The sequence below is a fragment of the Rhinopithecus roxellana genome, chromosome 18 (assembly GCF_007565055.1).
Source record: "Rhinopithecus roxellana isolate Shanxi Qingling chromosome 18, ASM756505v1, whole genome shotgun sequence".
NCBI lineage: Eukaryota > Metazoa > Chordata > Mammalia > Primates > Cercopithecidae > Rhinopithecus > Rhinopithecus roxellana.
The window spans coordinates 92,958,356-92,986,083 of NC_044566.1; the positions used below are offsets into that span (position 1 = coordinate 92,958,356).

The window sequence follows — 27,728 nt, forward strand, 5'->3', positions numbered from 1 at the left end:
TCACATCCTTGAGACTGAAACAGAAACCACATAGCAGATTTGACCCTACTGTCGAGGTTTAAATGAAACATTTGACATTCCAACCATCATTATCCTGCTTTTACTTATGGTGTCTTTCTAGAAACAGACTTAAATTAGGTCATAATAAGAGAAAGTTTTGACTGAGTGTGCAATTGCTTCCATTAGGGGTCTGGTAAATTTTATTATAAATTATGCATCATAATCTCTGGTATATTCTACTTTCAGCCAGAAGTGGTGAAAAGTCTCTAAAACATAAAACTACCACATGTGCTCAGGAAAGGTACGAATGAGAAAAACGTAACAACAATTCTTTCGAAACCACTTTTGTAAAAGTGAAAGTCTGAAATGTCTACCTGTAGATCAGAATACAGTCGTACGCCATATGACATTTTGGTCAGCAATGTACTGCATGTATTCCTATTTGCCTAGTGATGTCTTTTTTTATTTTTGTGGGTATATAGGAGGTGTATATATTTATGAAGTAATGAAATATTTTGATACAAGCATACAATGTATAATAATCACATCAGGATAAATGGGGTAGCCATCATCTCAATCATTCATTTATTTGTGTTACAAGCATCCCAATTCTATTCCCTAAATTATTCTAAAATGTACCACAAATTACTGCAGACTGTAGTCCCCTGTTGTGCCATCAAATACAAGATCTTATTTATTCCATCTAACTATATTCTTGTACCCATTAATCATCCCCACCCCTCCGCTCCATACACCCTGCCTAGCCTCTGGTAACCATCCTTCTACTCTGTATGTCTATGAGTCCAATTGTTTTTATTTCTAGCTCCCACAAATGAGTGAGTACATGCAAAACTTGCATTTCTGTGCCTGGCTTATTTCACTTAACATAATGTCCTCCACCAGTTCCACCCCTGCTATTGCAAATGACAAGATCTCATTCTTTTTTATGGCTGAATGGTACCGTACATATGTACCACATTTTCTTTATCCATTCATCTATTGATGGACACTTAAGTTGCCTCCAAATCTTGGCTATTGTGAAAAATGCTACAATAAACATGGGAGTGCAGATATCTCCTCCATATACTGATTTCCCAGGTGCTAGGTGTACCCCTAGCAGTGGATGTACATCTAGCAGCTGGATCATATGATAGTTTTAGTTTTTTGAGGAACCTCCACACTGTTCTTTACAGTGGTTGTAGTAACTTACATTCTCACCAACAGTGTATGAGGGTTCTTTCTCTACATCCTCGACAGTACTCGTTATGTCTTTTGGATAAAAGCCATTTTAACTGGGGTGAGATATCTCATTGTACTTCTGATTTGCATTTCCGTAATGAATACTGTCGAGCACATTTACATATATCTATTTGTGATTTGTATGTCTTCTTTTGAAAAATGCCTATTCAGATCTTTTGCCCCCTTTTTCTTTTCCTTTGGACATAGTCTCGCCTGGTCGCCCAGGCTAGAGTGCAGTGGCATGATCTTGGCTCACAGCAACCTCCACCTCCCAGGTTCAAGCTTCCTGCCCCGGCCTCCAAGTAGCTGGGACTACAGATGTGTGCCACCACACCTGGCTAATTTTTGTATTTTTAGTAGAGACAGGGTTTCACCATGTTGGCCAGGCTGGTTAAACATGCATTTATTTATTCTAAGTCTCGAACTCCTGACCTCAAGTGATCTGCCCGCTCAGTCTCCCAAAGTGCTGGGATTACAGGCGTGAACCACCGCACCTGGCCTTTTTGCTCATTTTTTAATCAAATTATTAGAATTTTTTCCTATAGAGTTGTTTGAGCTCCTTATACATTCTGGTTACTAATCCCTCATCAGATGGGTAGTTTGCAAATATTTTCTCCCATTCTGTGGATTGTCTCTTCATTTTGTTGCTTCCTTGGCTGTGTAGAAGCTTTCTAACTTAATGTGATCTCGTACCTACTGATGTATGAGCCTGATCCTGATGTATGTACTGATGATGAGCCTGATCCTGTGCAGGTCTAGGCTAATGTATGCATTTGAGTCTTCGTTTTTACCAAAAAAGTTCAAAAAGTAAAAAATAAATGAAAAATAAAAAACTTTAAAAATCAGAAAAAAGCTTATAAAACAAGGATATAAAGAAAACATTTTTGTACAGTTGTACAATGTTTGCATTTTACGCTGTTTTATTAAGAAAGAGTCAAAGACTAAACCCAGGCGTGGTGGCTCACGCCTGTAATCCCAGCACTTTGGGAGGGTGAGGCGGGCGGATTACCTGAGGTCAGAAGTTCAAGACCAGCCTGGCCAACATGGTGAAACCCTGTCTCTACTAAAAATACAAAACTTAGCTAAGCATGGTGGCACATGCCTGTAATCCCAGCTACTCGAGAGGATGAGGCAGGAGAATTGCTTGAACCCGGGAGACAGAGGTTGCAGTGAGCCAAGATTGTGCCACTGCACTCTAGCCTGGCTGACAGAGTAAGACTCTGTCTCAAAAAAAAAAAAAGAGAAAGAAAGAAAGAGTCAAAGAGTAAAGACAAAATTTAAAAGTTTACAATGTAAAAAAGTTATGGTATGCTAAGGTTAATTTATTACTGAAGAAAGAAAACTATTTTTCTATAAATGTAGGGTAGCCTAAGTGCACAGTGTTTATGAAGTCTACAGTAGTGACAGTAATGTCTTCAGTAGTGACAGTGAGGCCTTCGCTCACTCCCTGACTCACCCAGACCAGCTTCCAGTCCTACAAGCTCCATCCACAGTAAGTGCCCTATACAAGTGTACCATTTTTAATCTTTTATACTACATTTTTACTGTACCTTTTCTGTGTTTAGATACACCTATATACACAAACACCATTGTGTTACAATTGCCTACAGTATTTAGTACAGTCACATGCTGTACAGGTTTGTAGCACAGGAGGAATAGGCTATACCATATAGGTGTATACTAGGCTATATTATCAAGGTTTGCGTAAGTACATTCTGTGATGGTCACATAATATTGAACTCACCTAACGATGCATTTCTCAGAACATATCCCTGTCATTAAGTGATGGACCCTACCAAAGGGTCCCATTATCAAAAGTAGTGTGAGACAATGAGAAACAATGCTCGTATTAGTATTCAACTACTTATAGTTCATGCCATAAAGACCTAATAATTTACGTTCTTTCCCCAGGGTATTTTTTTTCTACTCATTCATAACACTACTACTAAAAAAGTCCCTGCTGTGGGCCGGGTGTGCTGGCTCAAGCCTGTAATCCTAGCACTTTGGGAGGCCGGGGCAGGCGGATCACCTAAGGTCAGGAGTTCAACACCAGCCTGGCCAACATGGTGAAACCCCGTCTCTCCAAAAATACAAAAATTAGCCAGGCATGACGGCAGGTGCCTGTAATCCCAGCTACTCAGGAGGCTGAGGCGGAAGAATCACTTGAACCCAGGAGGCAGAGGTTGTAATGAAGTGAGATCACGCCACTGTACTCCAGCCTGGACGACAGATCAAGACTCTGTCTCAAAAAAAATAAATAAATAAAGGCCTGCTGTGTTAAAAATACCAAATAAAAGTATATCTGCTTTATGCTAAATCTTCTTTTGTTCGTATCCAATTAGCATTAACCTGACTTTCATTTTTGTCAAACTTTCAGCTGAACACGTTGAAGCATTTAGGAAAGGTGAAACAATTGTAGCATTCCCTTAGTGACACTGAAGTTATGCTGGGTGAAAGTGCTCTCATAAGGGAGCATTGTGTAAACATTTCATTAATCTTTGACTCACACTTCCTCATGCTTTGCTTAAATCTACTTGGTGACCAGCAATCAGCCTCGCAATTTTTCAGTCTAAGTTTTTAAAGCTGTGAAAAGAAAATACTTAAGGCACATATAGAAGATACTGTGATAATGTCATTTTGCTTAACACAACAGTGAACAAGTAAACAGTTTTTAAATTTGAATATATCTTTTGCAGGCCAAGAAAAAAAGCTGTATTTCTCACTTTTTCTGCTTGACCCAAAATTAAGTCCTCATTTAAACAAAGCAAAAATATACTTACAGAACTAGCATCAACATCACTGTGGATGGCAACTGTCTTAATGCCCATCTTCTTGCAAGTTTTAATAACCTATTTTAAAATATATTAATGTCTATTAATAGTGATTCACACTTAAAGGGGTTTAATAATAAATAATTTCATAGAGTAAAATGGAAAATAAGATGAAAATTCTACTCACCCGACATGCAATTTCTCCTCTATTAGCAATAAGAATTTTATCAAAAGTCTGAAGAGAGAAAAAACACATTCATTAGAAATTGTTACTCTTACTTTGGGACCAAAAAACACCAACTTTTTCCAACATTAACACTGAATATAATCCTAAAAAACATCACTTCTTAGAGTAACATTAAATACTACATTACTTAGACTGATATTAAATGTACTATAAATAGTTAGGGTAATATTAAAATAGGTTATTAAATAGTATAATCATTTACAACCAGGAAACTACAAAATTCACCTGATATGTTTGGGTTCTATAATTACTTTGTTAAAGCATAGTAGGTGAATATATTCACAAAGGGGGTATTTATCAATTCTCTAGCCAAAAGAAAATCTTCAAATGATATTTCAGACACTAAAACAATTTGGTCGGCCGGGCGCGGTGGCTCAAGCCTGTAATCCCAGCACTTTGGGAGGCCGAGACAGGCGGATCAAGAGGTCAGGAGATTGAGACCATCCTGGCTAACACGGTGAAACCCCGTCTCTACTAAAAAACACAAAAAACTAGCTGGGCGAGGTGGCGGGCGCCTGTAGTCCCAGCTACTCGGGAGGCTGAGGCAGAAGAACGGCGTGAACCCGGGAGGTGGAGCTTGCAGTGAGCTGAGATCCAGCCACTGCACTCCAGCCTGGGCAACAGAGCGAGACTCCGTCTCAAAAATAAAAAATAAAAAGACTTTGGTCAAGCCCGGGGGGAACTGGCTCATGCCTATAATCCCAGCACTTTGGGAGGCCGAGGCAGGTGGATCACAAGGTCAGGAGTTCCAGACCAGTCTGACCAACATGGTGAAACCCCGTCTCTACTAAAAATACAAAAAGGGTGGGCACAGTGGCTCACGCCTGTAATCCCAGAACTTTGCGAGGCCAAGGTGGGTGGATCATGAGGTCAGGAGATCGAGACCATCCTGGCCAGTATGGTGAAACCCCGTCTCTACTAAAAATACAAAAAACTTAAAAACAAAAAGATTAGCTGGGTCTAGTGGTGTGCGCCTGTAATCCCAGCTACTCGGGAGGCTGAGGCAGGAGAATGGCGTGAACCTAGGAGGTGGAGACTGCAGTGAGCCCAGATCACGCCCCTGCACTCCTGCCTGGAGACAAAGCAAGTCTCCGTCTCGAAATAAATAAATAAATAAATAAATAAATAAATAAATAAATAATAAATAAATAATTAAAATACAAAAATTAGCCTGATGTGGTGGTGCATGCCTGTAATCCCAAGTGCTGGTAATCCCAAGTAATCTCAGCTACTTGGTAGGCTGAGGCAGGAATCGCTTGAACACGGGAGGCAGAGGTTGCAGTGAGCTAAAATTGTGCCACTGCACTCCAGCCTGGGTGACAGAGCAAGACTCCGTCTCAAAAAAAAAAAAAAAAAAAAACACTTTGGCCAAAATTACTTGACAATTTATTTTCTAAGTTCTGGGAAATTCTAAGTGTCATGAGTTGTTTTCAAAGGAAAGTCTGATACTAAGTAAGAATAATTTATCTGCCATCTCTGTTGGGACAGGGCATATTTTCAGTAACTCAGAATAGATACCAATTGTGCTTATATCCAAAAACGCCCAGGCTAAGCAGATTACACCATTTGAATACAACGTTAAGTTTGAATAACCACCAAATTTTGAAGCAGCTGAGACCAAATAGTAGAGAAGCTGTGTATCCTGTGTTTATCTAGAGACCTAAACCCAAGTCCAGCTTTGCCACTAACGACCTATTTAACTTTAAGTAAATCAATCTCTGTAGGCCTTGATTTCCACATAAACTGGCAGCACTCCAAAGGAAAGCTATTTAGTAAGGTTTTCTTCCTACTCTAAAATTGTACAGGCTAATCATTTTTAAAAACACACCATTCCAAGTAATTTGGATGTTATACATATTAGCACATGGTAATTTCTGGATTTGTGAATTGTTTTTAAGTTCAATGGAACTACAGAAAAAAAGTGTTAGTTATATTTCTAAAAGAAGACTTAGAGTTATACATGATCTTTTAAAAAGTACTCTTATATAAATTAGAGCAATATGTTTGTTTGTTTTTTGAGATGGAGTCTCACTTTGTCACCCAGGCTGGAGGGCAGTGGCGCGATCTCAGCTCATTGTAACCTCCGCCTCCCAGGTTGAAGATATTCTCCTGCCTCAGCCTCCCGATAGCTGGGATTACAGGTGCGTGCCACAACGCCTGGCTAATTTCTTTATATTTTTAGTAGAGATGGGGTTTCCCCATCTTGGCCAGGCTGGCCTCGAACTCCTGACCTCAGGTGATTCGCCTGCCTCGGCCTCCCAAAGTGCTGGGATTACAAGCCTGAGCCACCACGCCCGGCCTAGAGCAGTATTTTAACACACAGGAAAAAGTCCAGAATCTCAGAAGTGAAAAAAGCTTTCTAGGTCTTGGTTTAACCTTTACATCATATATGTCTTAACTCCACCAACCCGAGGCACGCCCCTGCCTTACAAATAGGTAAACTTCTAATTTGATAAAACACTAAACCACTCAGAGCCTCGCTCACACCTCAGGTCTGAGAATGTAAAATCATCTACTTCTCTGTATTTAAATGGTCATGGTAACTCCCTCTTCAGCAGTAAGCATATCCTGAGAAAACAATGTTTACACTTTCTTAAATGGGTTTTAAAATGTGATGTTAATATTAACTGTGAAACAGACCATCTCTGGTAATCACCACAAACACCACTCCTAGAAATTATCTATTAAATAATTGTTACAGCAAATATAACAAATCATAACACTGGAAGAAATAAGAAAGAATCCCCATTCTAATTTCTGTTCAAGCAGCAGAAGGGTCATTACGAGTCAGTCTGCAGCCAAACCACCCAGGCTGAACTCCCAGCACTCTATGTTCTCCTCCTGTGTGTCCTGCTATGAACAAGTCATCCTTCTTGCCTCTCATTTCCTGGTATGTAAAATAAAGGTAAAAACAGCACCTGCCACAAGAGGTTGTGAGAATGATATTAATTAATACCCTTAAAGTGTTTAGAATAATGCCTAGCATGTAATATATATTCATTCAGCATTAGCTGTAGCTACTGTTCTTCTCCCCTTTGGGCTACATACCAGGCTGTTACGAATTTAGGAGTGTGCCCTTATCTGTCTAACTAGGGAAAAGCTATATCAAAACAAATACCTGCATCTGACACATCTTCTCCGTTAAGGGCTATTAACGTATTACCAATTAGCGCATAAAACTCAATAGAGCTAACCATATCAATTAATCTTCCATACATAACATTTTCTTTTAAATAAATCACGGTTCAGAATTTTTAAAGTACAAAAGGGGAAACACTGAAGAAACACCCAAGTCCTTGCCCAAAAGGCAACCACTGTTACTGGTCTCCTATACATTCTTCCAGGTAGGCTATGCCTGTAACAGAAGACAAATACAAATCAATTAAAACCAACTAAAACTGCCCCTCGGCATCAACAATTACAGGTAAATATCAAGTGCATTTGGCAACTTCAAGTAAAATATGGCACAAACACAACGAATTGTGTTAAGTGCTCTAATAAGGCTGTGTGCAGGATGCTACACACAGAGAAGGGAGCGCATGAACAGCATGTGTAAAGGTTGTGACACCGGAAGAAGAGGGTAGCACTAAAGAATTACAAGGAATTCTCAACATGATTCAAGCACATGGTATGCTTAGAAGAGCTGCAGCAAATAAAGCTAGGATAAAAACAGTCCAGATGAGACAAGGACTCATATGCCATTCAAGGAACTGGGACTTGATCCTGTATGTGGAGAGTCACTCATAAGGCACCCTGAAGACACTCAGAAAAAGACAACTATAAATTAGGATCCTGGACCCTTGAAGACAGAGATTTCAGGTACCAGAATAGATAATGAAGAACTTTGGCAGTAGCTGCTCTATAACTGTACTAATGATGTCATCTGAAGTAAAACATTTCCTAAGGACTTTTGCTGTTGTTGTTATTTTTCTCTTTTTTTTTTTTTTTTTTTTTTTTTGAGACGGAGTCTTGCTCTGTCACCCAGGCTGGAGTGCAGTGGCCGGATCTCAGCTCACTGCAAGCTCCGCCTCCCAGGTTCACACCATTCTCCTGGCTCAGCCTCCGGAGTAGCTGGGACTACAGGCGCCCGCTACCACGCCCGGCTAATTTTTTGTATTTTTTTTTTTTTAGTAGAGACGGGGTTTCACCGTGTTAGCCATGATGGTCTCGATCTCCTGACCTCGTGATCCGCCCGTCTCGGCCTCCCAAAGTGCTGGGATTACAGGTTTGAGCCACCGCGCCTGGCTGTTATTTTTCTCTTAATCCACTGTCTTTCTACCCCTCCTTCTTCCTTTCCCTTCCCCAGGTTTTGATGCTCTCTCCCGGGCTCTAACTCCACAGCTAGCACCACACTCCATTCAGACACCAAGAGGGCTGAGCTGGCCCTGCACTGGGTACTTGTTGGAATGACGGCAGAACTCTGGACACTGGGTCACTTGCCCAACTCTTCTGAGAAAGGGCACAGCACAATGGGTAAGTCCACCAGCTCTGGAAAAGGACAGACATGAGTTCACACCCAGCTACTCACTATCCACGGACTTTGAGTCTCAGTTTCCAAATGCGCAAAATTCAGTTAAGGACATTAAGCAGCCGACATTTAGGACACGTTTTGTGTACAGCAGGCACTGTGATGAATCCCTTCTGTGCATTATTTCATCTATCAGGTAATGGCTATGAGGACAATATTTAGCATAATAATCCCACGAAGTCAGTTCTGATAATATCTCCGTTTTACAAATAAAAAAACTAAGGCTTGATGAGGCTAAATCACTTGCCTTAAATCACTTACAAAGTTCACTAGTGGTAAAGTCAGAGAGTTCACATCCAGGTATTCATGTCAGAACATACCATGACATAATGTGATCAGAGAATAACAATGCAAGCTCTAAACACTACGTTATTAATAACACCTAAGATCACTTTTTTTTTTTTAAGAGATGGGGTTTTGTTCTGTTACCCAGGTTGGTATGGAACTCTTGGTCTCAAGGAATCCCGTGTCTCGGCCTCCCAAAGCGCAGAGACTGTAGGCATAAGCCACTGAGCCCAGCCAGCTCACATTAGTGTGAAAGGAACAACACAGTACTGTACTGGCTCACATTAATTTAACGCCAGCTGAAACTTAATGGTCTTTATCCAAGCAGTTACCGTAAGTTAAATCTTCCTTATTCTCATGAACGTACATAAGACAACCAGTTAACTTGTTAGAACTCAAGTTAAAAAAACATAACGTTGTCAGTGATGATTAAATTTCACCTGGATAAGTTGCACATGATGTAAGTCACTGATAAAATGTGGAATAAGAAAGGAGTTAATAACAGATTCAAATGAGAATCGATTTATTTAACAAATATGTATTACACCAAAGACCAAGCCTACTTGCACTTGGGACAGCAGGTATAAACAGCCCAGGTCAATATTTAATGAACGGTTATAAGGACAGCAGGAATCCGGGAAGGAGAAAGGTCTGATGAAGTGCAGCCCTCAAGCAAAGGGTGAAACGACCAACTTAGGCTGAACATGCATCTGTACCATGATTAGGTGCCAAAGAATATTCATCACTCATTGAGGGAAACACAGTTTCTCCACAGTCACCTTAGGCAAGGGCACAGCAAAGGAGATGGCAAAGATAACAGGCAGCACGATTGATTTCAGAATTTATGACGAAACAGGCTTAGTAAATTCCAAGGGGATTCCACTTCTACACCCTTTAACCCTCCGATCTCTTTAAATGTGCTAAACCTGGGCCAGGCACGGTAGCTCATGCCTATAAGCCCAGCATTTTGGGAGGGGGCGGCAGGTGGATCACCTGAGGTCAGGAGTTTGAGACCAGCCTGGCCAACATGGTGAAACACCATCTCTACTAAAAATACAACAACAACAAAAATTCGCCAGATATGGTGGTGTGTGTCTGTAATCCCAGCCACTCGGGAGGCTGAGGTAGGAGAATCGCTTGAACCCAGAAGGTGGAGGTTGCAGTGAGTCAAGATCGTGCCACTGCACTCCAGCCTGGGTGACAGAGCGAGACTCTGTCTCAAAAATAAATAAACAAATAAATAAATAATGTGCTAAACCCAGACAATTACACACATTTATTTATTTTTAGTAATTATCAGTGGTCACCAATGTGGGAGGTGAGTTACCTATTTCTGTAACTTCACTATGAGGTTATAATGAAAGCAAGTGCCAGACCAAACTCTGTCCATACATACAAACATTTATTAAGACATAAAAAGAACCCTAAAACCTGCTTGATAAGTTCAGTGAAATCTCAACTCCCTGTACTTTGTAAGACTCCAAAAGACTGCAAGAAAGGCTCGCCACAGGCAAAAAAAAAAACAATATTCTGATTTGGTTAACCATACTGTCAGACTAAGCCATCAAGAATCCACCAGACAAGTGGCTGAACACAGGACTATTCATTTAGGGATAGAGCCCGAGTGTTATTCTTTAAGGTAAAGAATTAAAGGCCAACTACATTATTATATTCTAATAGTACAAAGGCAGAGAATTTCTCTAAAGTAATAGCAATAACATAATATCGACAAGTATCACAAACTTCCTCAATGACAGCCCATTTCTTTTTCCTTCTTTGAGACAGGATCTCGCCCTGTAGCCTAGCAGTCTGGAGTACAGTGGTGCAATCACGGCTCACTGAAGCCCTGACCTCCTGGGCTCAAGTGCTTCTCCCACCTTAGCTTCCTGTGTAGCTGGAATTACAGGCGCACGCCAGCACACTCAGCTAACTTTTGTGGGGGTTTTTTTGTTTTTTGTTTTTTTTTTGGTAGAGACAGGGTTTCGCCAGGTTGGTCTCAAGTTCCTGACCTCCAGCAATCCACTGGCCTCGAACTCCCAAAGTGCTGGGATTATAGGCGTGGGCCATCACACCTGGCTGATAGCCCACTTCTAACAGTTATTATGCTAATGAGGAAGCTACCAGTGTTTATAAGGAGAAAGATGGCTGAGCCGTTTGTAGTATTCCACCCCTCTAGAGTGTGGCCTCTTCAACAAATGTTAGTTAACCACTCTTAAGAGTGTGGCCACTTAGGATAGATGATTACTTCGAGATTGGAATGCAACACATGGATACATGAACCCCAAAGCATATCACCTATGATGAAGATTTTAAATTAAACTACAGCTTCAATAACAGGGAGTTTATCACAACTAATTCAATAGATCTGCACTATCCAATACAGTAGCCACTGGTCACAAGAGGTTATTGAGCTCTTCAAATGTGGCTAATCAAACTGAGATATGCCAGAGGTGTAAAATATACACTGGATTTAGAAGACTTAGGGCCCAAAGAAAAGAATCTAAGGTGTCTTGTGTCTTGTTAATACTTTTTATACTGATTATGTACTTAATAACATTTTAGATATTGAGATATTATTAAAATTAATTTTACCTGTTTACTTTTTTTAATGTAGCTATTAGAAAATTGAAAATTGGCCAAGCGCCATGGCTCATGCCTGTAATCTCAACACTTTGGGAGGCTGAGGCAGACATTTGAGGTCAGGAGCTTGAGACCAGTCTGGCCAACATGGTGAAACCCCGTCTCTACTAAAAATACAAAAATTAGCCAGGCATGGTGATGAACACCTGTAATCCCAGCTACTCGGGAGGCTGAGGCAGGAGAATTGTTTGAACCCGGGAGGCGGAGGTTGCAGTGAGCCCAGATCACACCACTGCACTCCAGCCTGGGTGACAGAACAATACTCCATCTCAAAAATTTAAAAAAAAAAAAAAAAATTTGCATTTGCCCTATGTATTATTCAGTTTTTACATTGCTATGAAGATACTACCCGAGACTAGGTAATTTATAAACAAAGGTTTAATTGACTCCCAGTTCCACATGGCTGGGGAGGCTTAAGGAAACTTACAATCATGGCAGAAGGAAAGCAGGCACCTTCTTCACAAGGCAGCAGGGGAGAGTAGTGCAAAGGAGGAACTTCCAAACACTTGTAAGATCATAAGATCCTGTGAGAACCAACTCACTATCATGAGAAAAACATGGGGGGAACTGCCCCCATGATCCAATCACCTCCCTCCCTCAACACCTGGGGATTACAGGTCGAGATGAGAGTTGGGTGGGGACACAGAGCCAAACCACACCACCCTGCAACTGTGTTTCACACTGCATTCCTACTGAACTGAAGATATGTAGACTCTTCCTCCAGGCCTCCAGATTCAAAAGAATCTGGAAAGCAGTATCGTGCACTTCAGCACATGATTCAGAAGATACCTCAGACATGTCATTCTCAAATAATCATTCCTGTTAGTTGTATTTTGATGATAGTCACCTCGAACAATCCCTTCTTAACCAAAACTCCCGCCCTCTTTGATGCCTTCATTGCCATGAAGGCATGAAACCATATTTTATTTCCAATCACTTCTTCTAGTCCCTACAAGGCGCAAACATCATTGAAATAGCATTTTAATTAGAAACCGCTTGTCCCGAAATTTATAATACACAAAATTACCTTCAATCCAAACGAATCATATAGGTAGGCCACAGTGGCTCACGCCTGTAATCCCAGCACTTTGGGAGGCCGAGGCAGGCCGATCACCTGAGGTCAGGAGTTTGAGACCAGCCTGGCCAACATGGTGAAACCCCGTCTCTACTAACAAACACAAAAATTAGACGGGCATGGTGGGGCACACCTGTAATCCCAGCTACTCAGGAGGCTGAGGCAGGAGAATCTCTTGAAGCCAGGAGGCAAAGGTTACAGTGAGCAGAGATCACATGACTGTACTCCAGCCTGAGCAAAAGAGCAAGACTCCGTGTCACAAATAAATAAATAAATAATATAAATATTAAGTAAATGAGGCTGGGTGCACAGTGGCTCACGCCTGAAATCTCAGCACTTTGGGAGGCTGAGGCAGGTGGATCACCTGAGGTCAGGAGTTCGAGACCATCCTGGCCAACATGGTGAAAGCCCGTCTCTACTAAAAATATAAATGTTAGCCGGGTGCAGTGGTGTACGCCTGTAATCCCAGCTACTCAGGAGGCTGAGGTGGGAGAATTGTTTGAACCTGGGAGGTGTAGGTTGCAGTGAGCTGAGATCACACCACTGCACTCCAGCCTGGGTGACAGAGCGAGACTCCATCTCAAAAAAAAAAAAACTATTAAATAAATGAAAGAAAAACTCAATAGTTTAATTAAATCTCTTAACTGCCCAGTCTTTAAGAACAAATGATTTCTTAGTTATTCTTCTGAAAACAAAGGAAACACATTGTAAATGCATTCAATTTTTGGTAAAGATACAAATACAAAATTAAAAAGATTCAGACTGTGGCCCACAATGAAAAACAGAACACCTAAAGATTGAGCATCTATAGAAACATAATGCTAGAGTGATCAATGACCCCACAGTCTTAACAAAATCCCATTGAACACAGTATGGAGACAAGAAAGTAAAACCACGATAAGTTAGTTGTTGAGAGTATCGTTTAAATACTTACTTTTTCATTAGGATCATATCCCACTGAACCAAGATTACGGGACACCATTAAGTGCTGTCTTGAATAGTGCGGAACATGCTACAAAAAAAGAAAAGCAAAATAAATTGCAAATACTTGATGGGCTTTTGAACATTTTTTCAGGATATTTCTTCCAGTTAGGTTCTAGCGAAAGTGTTTGATCAATAAATGTAGTTCTAGGCAATACACATTATTATAATTATGGAAGGGAAATCATATCTACAGACACAGCCCGTCGGCATGTAAGAGAAACCAAAAGCATCAAAACAATCCCCAGAAAAGCAAAACAAGAATTGTCGATGGGCCAAGCAAATCTGAAGAAAGCCTTTCAGACCTTGCAAAAGGATAGAGCAGGGTCAGAAATGTCACAGACCACAAAGAACTTCTAAAAACACAAAACAAGAGTCTTGGTCTCAGGGAGCTTCGAATTTAACAGTGGCCAGAACATAATAAAATACTATTTTTATATTTGCTGATGTCATCAGCCTGATTTCTTATTTCACGTTTTCTGGTACAAAAGTGGTTTGGCTGATAAATATGAAAAAGCAAAACCAGTAATCAAGGATATTTCTCATTCACTGAACTGTTTGTGAAGAAAGCATATCTTAATGCTTTAATACTTAAGAACATTAAGTGACTAAGCCAGGCACAGTGGTACACGCCTGGAATCCCAGCTACTCAGGAGGCAGAGGTGGGAGTATTACTTGAGCCCGGGAGTTTGAGGCCACAGTGAGCCAAGATCACACCACTGTACTCCAGCCTGGGCAACAGAGCAAGACCCCTTAGAACTTTCTAAGAGGATAGCAACTCAAATAAGAAACAAAATGTTTTTACAGCAACATTTTCAAATGAACTGAAGAAATTGTACAACCACTTTTTAACGAGTCGGGCACCATGGCTCATGCCTGTAATTCTAGCACTTTGGGAGGCCGAGGCAGGTGGATCACCTGAGGTCAGGAGTTTGCAACCAGACTGGCCAAAATGGCGAAACCCCGTCTCTACTAAAAATACAAAAAAAAAATTAGCGGGGCATGATGGCACACACCTGTAGTCCCAGCTACTCAGGAGGCTGAGGTAGAATTGCTTGAACCCAGGAGGCGGAGGTTGCAGTGAGCTGAGATCGTGCCACTGCACTCCAGCCTGGGCAACAAGAGCGAAACTCATCAGAATGAATGAATGAATGAATGAATGAATGAATGAATGAATGAATGAATAGTAATCTCTATACAAAAGTGGAGGTAAAAGATACAAAAAGATATAGTTTATAAAATAAAACCTTTACCAAGTAAAAGACTAGGAACAACAAGGAACTATGAATGGAAAATTATTACTGTGTCCCTATTAAAGATCAAGACTATCTCTCATATATTCCTTCAAGCATAACTGTGAGTTCAAAGAGCATTATCTCCAAGTTTATGACAAAGTTGAGTCCCAAGAACTTTAATTTTTCAAAGGTCACAGGCTGATGCTGTCATGGTTACAAGATTTAACCACAGATTGGTCAAGAGCTTTCTGAAGTTTTTTATTTTTAGATAAGAAAAACAGTGGCAATTCCCACATAAACACTAATATCTACTCAAAGACATGATGTTGTTCCACAGAGCTTGCACACATGTGAACCTGTAATAACGCGGCCCAAAGCTGTAAAAAGCATAGATGCCTCCCAGTGAGACAGCAACCAGAAGTAGAACTCGGGCCGGGCGCAGTGGCTCACACCTGTAATCCTAGCACTTTGGGAGGCCGAGGCGGGCGGATCGCTTGAGGTCGGGAGTTCGAGACCAGCCTGACCAACATAAAGTAACCCCATCTCTACTAAAAATACAAAATTAGCTGAGAGTGGTGGTGCACACCCATAATCCCAGCTACTTGGATGGCTGAACCTGGGAGATGGAGGTTGCAGTGAGCCGAGATTGTGCCGCTGCACTCCAGCCTGGGCAAAAAGAGCGAAACTCTGTCTCAGAAAAAAGAGAAGTAGAACTCCACAAGCAAATACAACTATGACAGAACAACTACCAGTGTGAACCATTCCCACGACAAGTCTCAACTGGTTTGGAGTCAGCCCCACAAAGGCTCTGTTCCTGTTTACTCCTGGGAGACATTCATGGAAGGTCAAAAATGAAGAATCAGGTCAACACTCAGACAATTTGTGTAAAGCCACAACATAAAGTTTATTTTCTAAATGCAGGAAAACATTTGTAGAAGTCTGCTAATTTGAACCTCTACACAATTTTAACGTTTGTTGTTTTTGTTAAGCATGTAACAAACTGGCTACATGCCAAGTCCAAAATTCTTTGTAAGGTATTTCCTAGCAATAAAGGTTCTGAGAAAGAACTTCAATCAATTCTATTTATAAAGACTATTTAGCCAATCACAGCCAAAGGAGAAAGGTCAGGGTGTGCAAAATGACTCCCCAATAACATATTGCCATTGGTTCTCTCCCACAGGAATAATGATTTCCTATATTTTCCACACATAGAAAAGAAATGCCTGCAAATGGTTTGGCACATGGGAAGTGGCATTGACCCTCAGAGTCACAAGACTTGGGTCAACTCTCAGCTATGAGTCATTGAGCTAATCATTTCTCTGGGCCCCCGTTTCCATCTACAAAACGTAGGTGATGACACCTCCCTGATTTCCTAGGGAGTTGTTAAAAGGATCAAATGAGTTTTTATAAACAGTAAAGTGCCAAAAAATGTAAGGTTTTACACGAAAACTAAATCCAAATATGCAGCTGTCACCTTCTTTCTCAAAATCATACCAGAACCACTTGGGAGTTACCATTAGAGAATAATATAGTCAATAAGAGTTCTGGTCTAGACTCAGATTCTGACCTGGATTCGAATCTTGACTCTGACATTTCCTAGATATATAGAAAGTTTCTTCATTTGTACACTGGGGATAATAATAGTACTTATCTAGGTCACAATGCTGCTATGAGGATTAAATGAGAATGTCTAACATGGCTAGCACAGTCTTGCATATATTATCATCAGCACACAGTAACTTAACAAAATGGGGGCAAATGGTAGGTTTTTAGACAAACTGGATGCATGCCTTCCAGTCACTGCAAACAGGGAAACAACTATCCTTTCTTAAGATTACATAGCACCGGCCAGGCGCAGTGGCTCACGCCTGTAATCCCAGCACTTTGGGAGGCCAAGGCGGGTGGATCACAAGGTCAGGAGATTGAGACCATTCTGGCTAACACAGTGAAACCCCGTCTCTACTAAAAATACAAAAAAAAAAAAAAAAAAAGCCCGGGCGCAGTGGCTCAAGCCTGTAATCCCAGCACTTTGGGAGGCCGAGATGGGTGGATCACGAGGTCAGGAGATCGAGACTATCCTGGCTAACACAGTGAAACCCCGTCTCTACTAAAAAAAATACAAAAAACTAGCCGGGCCTGGTGGCGGGCGCCTGTAGTCCCAGCTACTCGGGAGGCTGAGGCAGGAGAATGGCGTGAATCCGGGAGGCGGAGCTTGCAGTGAGCTGAAGTGAGCTGAGATCCGGCCACTGCACTCCAGCCCGGGCGGCAGAGCGAGACTCCATCTCGAAAAAAAAAAAAAAAAATTAGCCGGGCGTGGTGGCCTGTAATCCTAGCTACTCGGGAAGCAGGAGAATGGCATGAACCCAGGAGGCAGAGGTTGCAGTGAGCCGAGATCACGCCACTGCACTCTAGCCTGGGTGACAGAGTGAGACTCCGTCTCAAAAAAAAAAAAAAAAAATAGCAACTACTTTCATAAGTATGATGTGGCCTCACGTGGCAGTTAAAACTGGTAAATCCACTAGCAAATATCTTAAAGAACAATCTAAACACCAGTTCTGCCAAAACCGAAACTACTGTTAACTCACCCACAGTAGCATTCAGGTGAATAATACTAAATAACTCATTATCAGATAAATTCATTATCAGAATGCATTCTGCTTCAAAGAAGAAACTGTCCTCAAAACTGGGTTAATGGAGCTATAAAATGGTCTCACCAAGGTCAAAGTAAACATTAGTATACGTCATCTTGCTTCATCTCTAAAATTCCAGGTAAAGGTCTTACCCATGTATTACGACACAGAGTTTGGAAGCATCTGTTGAGTATTTCATCGTGCATTGTAACAGAGCCCAAGGGGCCTTCTGAGCACATGCCCTTCTCTGAAGACACCTGATTTAAATCTGGCTTTTTCCTGGAAGCACAGCTTTTCTTTCAAATAGACTATTTAGTCTTCAGGATCTCAGAGACCATTCCAGTCTTCAGTGTCTGCCAAAAGCCAAGCTGAACACCTAATATTTGAGAGAGATGTTCAAGACTCAAGATTCTCTGGGCTCTGCCTCTGTACTAAGCTCAAGCACCAGGAAACTATACATGTCAACTCTAGAACTTCATCATCCCACCCTTGACTTTTCAGCCAGGCCATTCTTCCCCATCTGGCTGTAGCAGATGTTGTCAGAGGCCACTCAGATCCTCTCTAGCTGCTGTGTTGACAACTAACGGCTCACACCTGCTCCCTCATCTCGACCATGTTCCTCAACTATACAGTTCTCCATCAAGCCTGAGAGCTACCCCCACCCTGCCCTGCCAAGGGCTAACACTGCATTCAAAAGGCCAGTACCAGCGCCTCAAGGTGGGACTTCATCAGTAGCACAATCTGTGCCCTAGAGCTGTTCCACCCAATATGGCAGCCATGAGCCACACTCAGATGTGCTCTAAGAGTAAACTACACACTGGATTTTGAAAACTTAGTACCCAAAAAATGTAAAAGACCTCATTAGTGAATTTTTACATTTACATTATTTCAAATAATACTTTGAATATTTGAATATATTAAGTAAAACATATTAATTTCATCTTATTTTACTTTTTTTGTTTTTTTAAGAGATGGGGGTCTCACTATGTTTGCCCAGGCTGGACTGCAGTGCCTAGTCACAGGCACAACTACAGCCTATGGCAGCCTCTAACGCCTAGACTCAAATGATCTTTCCACCTCAGCCTCCTGAGTAGCTGAGACTACACATCCCTGCCACTACACCTAGCTTCATTTTACTTTTTTTTTTTTGAGACAGGATCTCACTGTGTTGCCCAGGCTGAAGTGTCGTGACATGATCATAGCTCACTGCAGCCCTGAACTCCTGCGTTCAAGCAATCCTCCCACCTCAGCCTCCTGAGTAGCTGGGACTACGGATGCATGCCACCATGCCCCACTAATATTTTTATTTTTTGTAGAGATGGGGCGGCAGGGGAGGGGGGGGTTCTCACTATTTTCCCCAGGCTTGTCTTGAACTCCTGGCCTCAAGCAATCCTCCCACCTTGGCCTCTTCACTTTATTTTTTAACATTTAAGTATTAGAAGATTTTTGTTTGTTTTTTGAGACGGAGTCTCACTTTGTCGCCAGGCTGGAGTGCAGTGGTGCCATCTCGGCTCACTGCAACCTCCACCTCCCAAGTTCAAACGATTCTCCTGCCTCGGCCTCCCCAGTAGCTGGGATTACAGGTGCCTGCCACTGAGAGGTAACAGTGTGCTAGCAGCCCTCATTCTCAGCACTTCCTCGGCCTCGGCGTCCACTCTGGCGGCACTTGAGGAGCCCTTCAGCCCGCCATGGCACTGTGGGAACCCCTCTCTGGGCTGGCTGAGGCCAGAGCCACCTCCCTCTGCTTGCAGGAAGGTGTGGAGGGAGAGGCGCGGACGGGAAACGGGGCTGCACAGGGAGCTCCCGGGCCAGTGCAAGTTTCAGCAGGCCCCGGCGCAGGCTCCACGGACCCTGCACATGGAGTGGCCCACCGGCCGGCCTGCATGGCACCACAGGCCCAGGGCAGTGAGGGGCCTAGCACCAGGGCTAGCAGCTGTGGAGGTTGCGCCCGGTCCCCCAGCAGTGCCGGCCCGCGGGCGCTGCACTCAAATTCTTGCTGGATTTAGTTGCCTCCCCATGGGGCAGGGCTAGTGACCTGCAGCCCGCCATGTCTGAGCTCCCTGCCTGCAGTGGGCTCCTGCGAGGCCCGAGCCTCCCCAACGGGCGCCGCCCCTGTTCCCTGGCACCTGGTCCCATCCACAGCCCAAGGGCTGAGGAGTGCAGGCGTGGCTCAGGACTGGCAGGCAGCTCCACCTGCAGCCAAGGTACAGGATCCACCAGGTGAAGCCAGCTGGGCTCCTGAGCCGATGGGACTTGGAGAACTTTTATATCTAGCCCGAGGATTGTATGTGCACCAATCAGAACTCTGTATCTAGCTAATCTGGTGGGGCCTTGGAGAACTTTTCCCTCTAGCTAGAGGATCCTAAATACACCAGTCAGCACTCTGTGTCTGGCTCAGGGTTTGTAAATATACCAATCAGTACTCTGTGTCTAGCTCAAGGTTTGTAAATACACCAATTGGTACTCTGTATCTAGCTAACTCTGTATCTAGCTAACCTACTGGGGACTTGGAGAACTTTTCTGTCTAGCACTCTGTGTCTAGCTCAAGGATTGTAAACGCACCAATCAGCACGCTGTCAAAACGGACCAATCAGCTCTCTATAAAATAGACCAATCAGCTCTCTGTAAAATGGACCAATCAGCAGGATGTGGGTGGGGTCAGATAAGGGAATAAAAGCAGGCTACCTGCGCCAGCAGTGGCAACCCACTCAGGTCCCCTTTCACACTGTGGAAGCTTTGTTCTTTCGCTCTGTGTCCACGCTGTCTTTATTAGCCGTTAACACTCACCGCGAAAGTCTGCAGCTTCACTCCTAAAGCCAACGAGACCATGAACCCATCAGGAAGAAGGAACAACTCCAGATGCGCTGCCTTTATGAGCTGTAACACCACGAAGGTCTGCAGCTTCACTCCTGACAGCGAGACCACGAACCCACCAAAAGGAAGAAGCTCCAGACACATCTGAAAGTCTGAAGGAACAAACTCCAGACACACTATCTTTAAGAACTGTAACACTCACCGTTGAGGGTCTGCGGCTTCATTCTTGAAGTCAGTGAAACCAAGAACCCATCAATTCTGGACACACCACCACACCCGGCTAATGTTTGTATTTTTAGTAGAGACAGGCTTTCACCATGTTGGCCAGGATGGTCTCAATCTCTTCACCTTGTGATCCACCCGCCTCGGCCTCCCAAAGCGCTAGAATTACAGTCCTGAGCCACCCCGCCTGGCGAAGATTTTTAATGACATTTGTAGCTCACCTTATATTTCTATTGGGCAGCACTGATCTAGGGCAGTTGTTCTCAAATTTTACCATGCATCAAAATTACCTGAAAGGCTTATTAAAACACTGCTGGGCTCCATCACCAGATATTCAGACTCTGCAGCTCTGGGCTAGGGCTGGATAATTTGCATTTCTAACAATATCCGATAATGCTGCTGGTTAACACGTTGAGAAATACTGCTCTAGAGCTCCCCACAGGAACAGAATGAAGCTAGTCTCCAGCTATGAAAACAAAGATGTGTTTCAGTGTAAGTACTGTCTCACTCTTCCCTCTCAAGTCTTAACCCTCCCTGTTTCTAAGACACTAAATACTCACGAACGTGGGCAATTGATTTGTCTTTTTTTTCTTGTTTTTTTTTTTTTTTTTTTTTTTTTTGAGATGGCGTTTTGCTCTCGTTGTCCAGGCCGGAGTGCAATGGTGCGATTTCAGCTCACCGCAACCTCTGCCTCCCGGGTTCAAGCAATTCTCCTGTCTCAGCCTCCCGAGTAGCTGGGATTACAGGCATGTGCCACCATGTCTGGCTAATTTTGTATTTTTCGTAGAGATGGGGTTTCTCCATGTTGGTCAGGCTGGTCTCGAACTCCTGACCTCAGTTGATCCACCTGCCTTGGCTTCCCAAAGTGCTGGGATTACAGCTGTGAACCACTGCGCCCAGACCATTCTTTTATTTTTTAATTCAGATGTAATTCACATACCATAAAATTTACCCTTTTAAAAAAGTATACAACTCAGTGGCTTTTAGTATATTCACAAGGCAGGGAACCATGACGGCTACTGATTCCAGGACACTTTTATCACCCCAAAAAGACACCCCTTAACTTTGCGCAGTCACTCCCATCCCCTCTCCTCCAGGCCCTGGGCAACCACTAATCTACTTTCTGTCTTCATGGATCAGTCTATTCTGGAGACTGCATAAAAACACAATCATACAATAGCAGCCTTGTGTGTCTACCTTGAAAAGTCATTCTTAATTCTTTCCTTTCCCTATTTGTACATACCTTACAAATATTGCAGGTTCAGGTCCAATTAATTATTGTTCAAAACAATTGCTGCTCAAAAATACTAACAATCATCTGATCCTTCAGCAAATCTCATCGTTTTCCTGGTGGAGGGTGTTGCCTTGATGTTGATGGCTACTGACTGATCAGGGTTGTGGTTGCTGAAGGTTGGGATGGCTGTGGCAACTTCTTAAAACAACAGTGAAGTTTGCTGCAGTGATTTTCTCTCACAAAAAATTCTGTGTCGCATGTGATGCTGTTTGATATCATATCCACATTAGAACTTTTTCAAAATTGGAATAAATCCTCCCAAAACCTACTGCTTTATCAACTAAGTCGATGTAATATTATAACTCCTTTTTTATCACGATTACAGTGTTCACAGCCTCCTTCACCACTAGTAGATTCCGTCTCAAGATACCACTATCTTGACTGGGTGTGGTGGCTCAACACCTATAAACCCAGTGCTTTGGGAGGCCGAGGCAGGCAGATTGCTTGAGCTCAGGAGTTTGAGACAAGCCTGGGCAACATGGCAAAACCCCATTTATACAAAAAATTAAAATATATATATAGCAACGTATATATATAGCGGGGCATGGTGGCGCAAGCCTGTAATCCCAGCTATTCAGGAGGCTGGTGGGAAGATTACTTGAGCCTGGGAGGTTGAGGCTGCAGTGAGCCATGACCGTGCCACTGCATTCCAGCCTGGGTGACAGAGTGAGACCCTTCCTCAAAAAAAAAGGAACCACTTTCTTTACTCATCTATTAAGAAGCAACTTCTCATCCCTTCAAGTTTGGTCATGAGACAGCAGCAATTCCATCACATCTTCAGGCTCCACTCCAGTTCTCTTGCTATTTCCATCCCTCTACAGCTACATTCCCCACTGAAGTCCTGAATCCCTCACAGTTGGAATCTACTTCTCAAAACTCCTGTTAATGTTGATATTTTGACCCACCATGAATCATGAAGGTTCTTAATGGCATCTAGAATGGTGAATCCTTTCCAGAAAGTTTTCAATTCACTTTGCCCAGATTCATCAGAGGAATCACTCTCTACAGCAGCTATATAGACTTATGAAATACTATTTATTAAATAATACAACTTGAAAGTTGAAATTCCTCCTTGATCCATGGGCTGGAGAATGTTGTATTAGCAGGCATGAAAATAACATTAATCTACTTGTACAGCTCCATTAGAGCTCTTGGGTAACCAAGTGTATTGTGTATATGCAGCAATATTTTGAAAGGAATCTTTCTGTCCTGAGCAGTAGGTTTCAACAGTGGGCTTAAAATATTCAGTAAACTATGCTGTAAACAGATGTGCTGTCATCCAGGTTTTGCTGTTCCATTTCTAGAGCACAGGCAGAGTCAACTTTGAATAATTCTTAAGGGTCCTAGGATTTTCAAAATGGTAAATGAGCATTGGCTTCCACTTAAGTTACCAGCTGCATTAGCCCCTAACAAGAGTTGGCCTGTCCTTTGAAGCTTGCTTGCTTTTTTTTTTTTTTTTTTTAAGGGATAGGGGTCTCGCTATGTTGCCCAGGCTGGACACCAACTGCTGGGCTCAAGCAATCCTCCCACCTCAGCCTCTGGAGCCAGTGCCTGGCTTCTAAACCTCAAAGGACAGCCAGGTATGATAGTGAGCACCCCAGGTGCTGTCCTTTGAGGCTCTGAAGCCAGGCACTGACTTCTCTCCAGTTCTCAAAGTACTAAATGACATATTCTTCCAATAGAAGGTTATTTCATCTACAATGAAAATCTGCTGTTTGGTGTAGCCAACCTCATGAATGATCTTTGTGAGATCTTCTGGATAATGCTGCAGCTTCTACATCAGCACTTGTTGCTTCCACATTTATGTTATGGAGATCGCTTCCTTTTTTTTTTTTTTTTTTTTTTTAGACAGAGTCTCTCTGTCACCAGGCCGGAGTGCACTGGCACGATCTTGGCTCACTGCAACCTCCACCTCCTGGGTTAAAGCGATTCTCCTGCCTCAGCCTCCCAAGTAGCTGGGACTATAGGCGCGCGCTACCACACCTGGCTAATTTTAGTATTTTTAGTAGAGACAGGGTTTCACCATGTTAGCCAGAATGGTCTCAATCTCTTGATCTTGTGATCCGCTCGCCTCGGCCTCCCAAAGTGCTGGGATTACAGGTGTGAGCCACTGCATCCGGCCTCACTTCTTTTCTTAAACCCCATGAACCAACCTCCGTTTGCTTCCAACTTTTCTTTTGCAGCATCCTCACCTCTCTCAGCCTTCGTAGAATTAAAGAGAGGGCCTTGTGCTGGATTAGGCTATGACTTAAGGAAATGTGGCTGGTTTGATCTTCTATCCAAACCACTAAAGCTTTTGCCATATCAGCAATAAAGCTGTTTCACTTTTTTTAATCAGTTGTGTGCTCACTGGAGTAGCACTTTTAATTTCCTTCCAGAACTTTTCCTTTGCATTCACAATTTGGCACAAGAGGCCCAGCTTTCAGTCTATCTTGGCTTTTGACAGGCCTTCCTCCCTAAGCTTAATGAGTTCTAGTTTTTTATTTAAAGTGACAGACGTGTGACTCTTCCTTTCACTAGAACGCTTAGAGGGTTATTAATTGGCCTACTTTCAATATTGTTGTGTCTCAGAGAATAGGGAGGCCTGAGGAGAGGGATAGACATGGGGGAATACCTGGTTGGAGAAGTCAAAACACACACAACATTTATCAATTATGTTTCTCTGCTTATATGGGCGTGGTTCATGGCACCCCAAAATATTTACAATAAGAATATTGAAGATCACTGATCACAGATCACCAAAACAGACATAGTAATAATGAAAAAGTTTAAATTATTGCAAGAATTATCAAAATGTTTCACAGAGACACAAAGTAAGTCTGTGCTACTGGAAAGATGAGACCAATACAGCTGCTCAAAGCAGGGTTGCCACAAACCTTCAATCTGTGAAAACAACAATAACAACAAAAACAGTATCTGCAGGGCCAGTAAAGCCAAGATACGAGGTATGTCTGTATCTGCCTTCAAACCCTACAGCAAGCTACTGGCTTTAGCTCCAAAATATATTCCAAGTCTGACCAGTTCTCACCAACTCCAGTGCTACCACTCTAGCGCAAGTTACCATCATCTCTAGCTTGGTTTTCTACAACAGCTTCCTGACTGGTCTGTTTCCACTCTTCCCACCCCAGTCCCCAATCCTACTCCCACCCCTACTAAGACATTCGCCACACAGTAGTCACAATCGTCTTTTCCAAACACAAGTTCAATGTGCTTAAATGCCTCCAGTTGGACTCTCATTATTAAATTCCAAATACAAGCCCCTAATGACTCTGTCCTGCCTACCTACTCCTCCTCCCTCATCTCCTAAGATCACCCCCTCATTCAGTTCACTCCAACCACAGCAGCCACATTCATCCCTTAATTATGCCAAATGCAATCTCCCCTCAGAGTTTTTGCCCTGGCATTCCTTGGTCTGCAGTGCTAGGCCCCCATATAGTCACATGGCTGGCTGGCTCAGTTTCCTGTCCAAATGCCACATGCTCTGAAATGTCCCCTATGGTCTCATTAGGTAACATCCCCAACTCAGCACCACTACCACTCTCTATCCCATTAACCTATCTTTTTACTTCAAGATCACTTCTCACTCTCCAAACTTTTCTATTTATATGAGCACAGTCTCCTTACTCAAATGTAACCACAATGGGAGCAGAAACATTCACGATTATGTTCCCAGCTCTAAGTAGTGTCTGACACATACGACATGTAGGTGGATTGAATGGTAGCCCCTAAAATGATGTGTCCATGTCCTGGAACCTGTGATAAAGGGTCTTTGCCAATACAACAAAGTGAAGGACCTCGAGATGAAATCATCCTAGATCTTGTCATGGCCCTAAATCCAATAAAAAGTGTCTTTATAAAAGAATGAGAGGGAAAGATGCACAAGGAGGAGGAGGAGAAGGTAGCCATGTGAAGACAGAGGCAGAGACTGGAGTGATGCAGCCACAAGCCAAGGAATGAATGCAGCCACCAAAAGCTCAAAGAGGCAAGAAAGGATTCTCCCCTAGAGCCTTCAAAGGAAGCATGGCCCTGCTCATGCCTTGATTTCAGACTTCAGGCCTTTAGAACTGCAGGAGAATGAATTTGTTGTTTTAAGCCACGAGGTCCATGGTCATTTGTACAGCAGTTCTAGGAAACCAAGGGTTTCTTGAATAAAGAATACCAAAGAGGGCGAGCACGGTGGCTCACGTCTGTAATCCCAGCACTTTGGGAGGCCAAGGCAGGCAGATCAGTTGAGGTCAATAGTTCAAGACCAGCCAGGCCAACATGATGAAACCCCATCTCTACTAAAAATACGACAATTAGATGGGCATGGTGGCACATGCCTGTAATCCCAGCTACTCAGGAGGCTGAGGCAGGAGAATCACTTGAACCCGGGAGGCAGAGGTTGCCATGAGCCGAGATCACACCACTGCACTCCAGCCTGGGCAACATGAGACTCCATCTCAAAAACAAACAAACATAGAATGTCAAAGAGAGTATGCCACATGGATGCTGTATTAGGTTTTGTGAATGAAATCACAAATCTGTATCTTCCAACATTTTTAAAATTCACTTTTATTTTTATCTTATTAGGTTGATCCCATCAGTTCATGAGGTTTTTTCCTAACGAAAATGTCAACAGTCATTTAAAATAAACTAATTTTTGAAAGTTATGCAATATGCTTATCTTTCAAAAAATATAATTTTGCTTCAACTATTTAAGAATATTGTCAAAATAAAAGCAGTATATTTGTATAACACTTCAGCATGCTACTAAAATTATTCTCATTAAAAATCAAAGATCTTGGCCGGGCGCGGTGGCTCAAGCCTGTAATCCCAGCACTTTGGGAGGCCGAGACGGGCGGATCACGAGGTCAGGAGATCAAGACCATCCTGGCTAACCCGGTGAAACCCCGTCTCTACTAAAAAATACAAAAAACTAGCCGGGCGAGGTGGCGGGCGCCTGTAGTCCCAGCTACTCGGGAGGCTGAGGCAGGAGAATGGCGTAAACCCGGGAGGCGGAGCTTGCAGTGAGCTGAGATCCGGCCACTGCACTCAGCCCGGGAGACAGAGCGAGACTCCGTCTCAAAAAAAAAAAAAAAAAAAAAAAAAAAAAATCAAAGATCTTATCAAATTCTTTCACCAATCTTTTTTTTTTTTGAGACGGAGACTCGCTGTCACCCAGGCTGGAGTGCAGTGGCATGCTCTCAGCTCACTGCAACCTCCACCTCCCGGGTTCACGTCATTCTTCTGCCTCAGCCTCCCAAGTAGGTGGAACTACAGGCGCCCGCCACCACGCCTGGCTAATTTTTTTTGTATTTTTAGTAGAGATGGGGTTTCACCGTGTTAGCCAGGAGGGTCTCGAACTCCTGACCTCGTGATCCACCCACCTTGGCCTCCCAAAGTGCTGGGATTACAGGCGACAGACACGACGCCCGGCCCCCTTTTTTTCTTTTCTTTTTTTTTTTTTTTTTTTTTTGAGACAGAGTTTTGCTCTTATTGCCCAGGCTGCAGTGCAGTGGTGCAATCTTGGCTCACTGCAACCTCCACCTCCCAGGTTCAAGCAATTCTCCTGCCTCAGCCTCCCAAGTAGCTGGGATTACAGGCATGCACCACCATGCCCAGCTAATTTTGTATTTTTAGTAGAGACAGGATTTCTCCATGTTGGTCAGGCTGGTCTCGAACTCCCGACCTCAGGTGATCCGCCCACCTCGGCCTCCCAAAGTGCTGGGATTACAGGCGGGGGGGTGGGGAGACAGGGTCTTGCTATGTCACCCAGGCTGTAGTA

The 27,728-nt window shown here is 43.0% G+C and overlaps 1 protein-coding gene across 3 annotated transcripts in view; it reads right to left on the minus strand.

Moving 5' to 3' along the window:
* The window catches only part of PCCA (propionyl-CoA carboxylase subunit alpha), a 450,132-nt gene that overhangs the window by 416,865 nt on the left and 5,539 nt on the right, over positions 1-27,728 (minus strand). For all 3 annotated transcript variants that reach the window (XM_030921949.1, XM_030921950.1, XM_010368513.2), the window contains exons 2-4: positions 13,720-13,797; positions 4,198-4,245; positions 4,020-4,088 (exon numbers count right to left, since the gene is read on the minus strand). In XM_030921949.1, the coding sequence (XP_030777809.1) occupies positions 4,020-4,088; positions 4,198-4,245; positions 13,720-13,797 (195 nt within the window). The remainder of the gene's footprint in view (positions 1-4,019; positions 4,089-4,197; positions 4,246-13,719; positions 13,798-27,728) is intronic.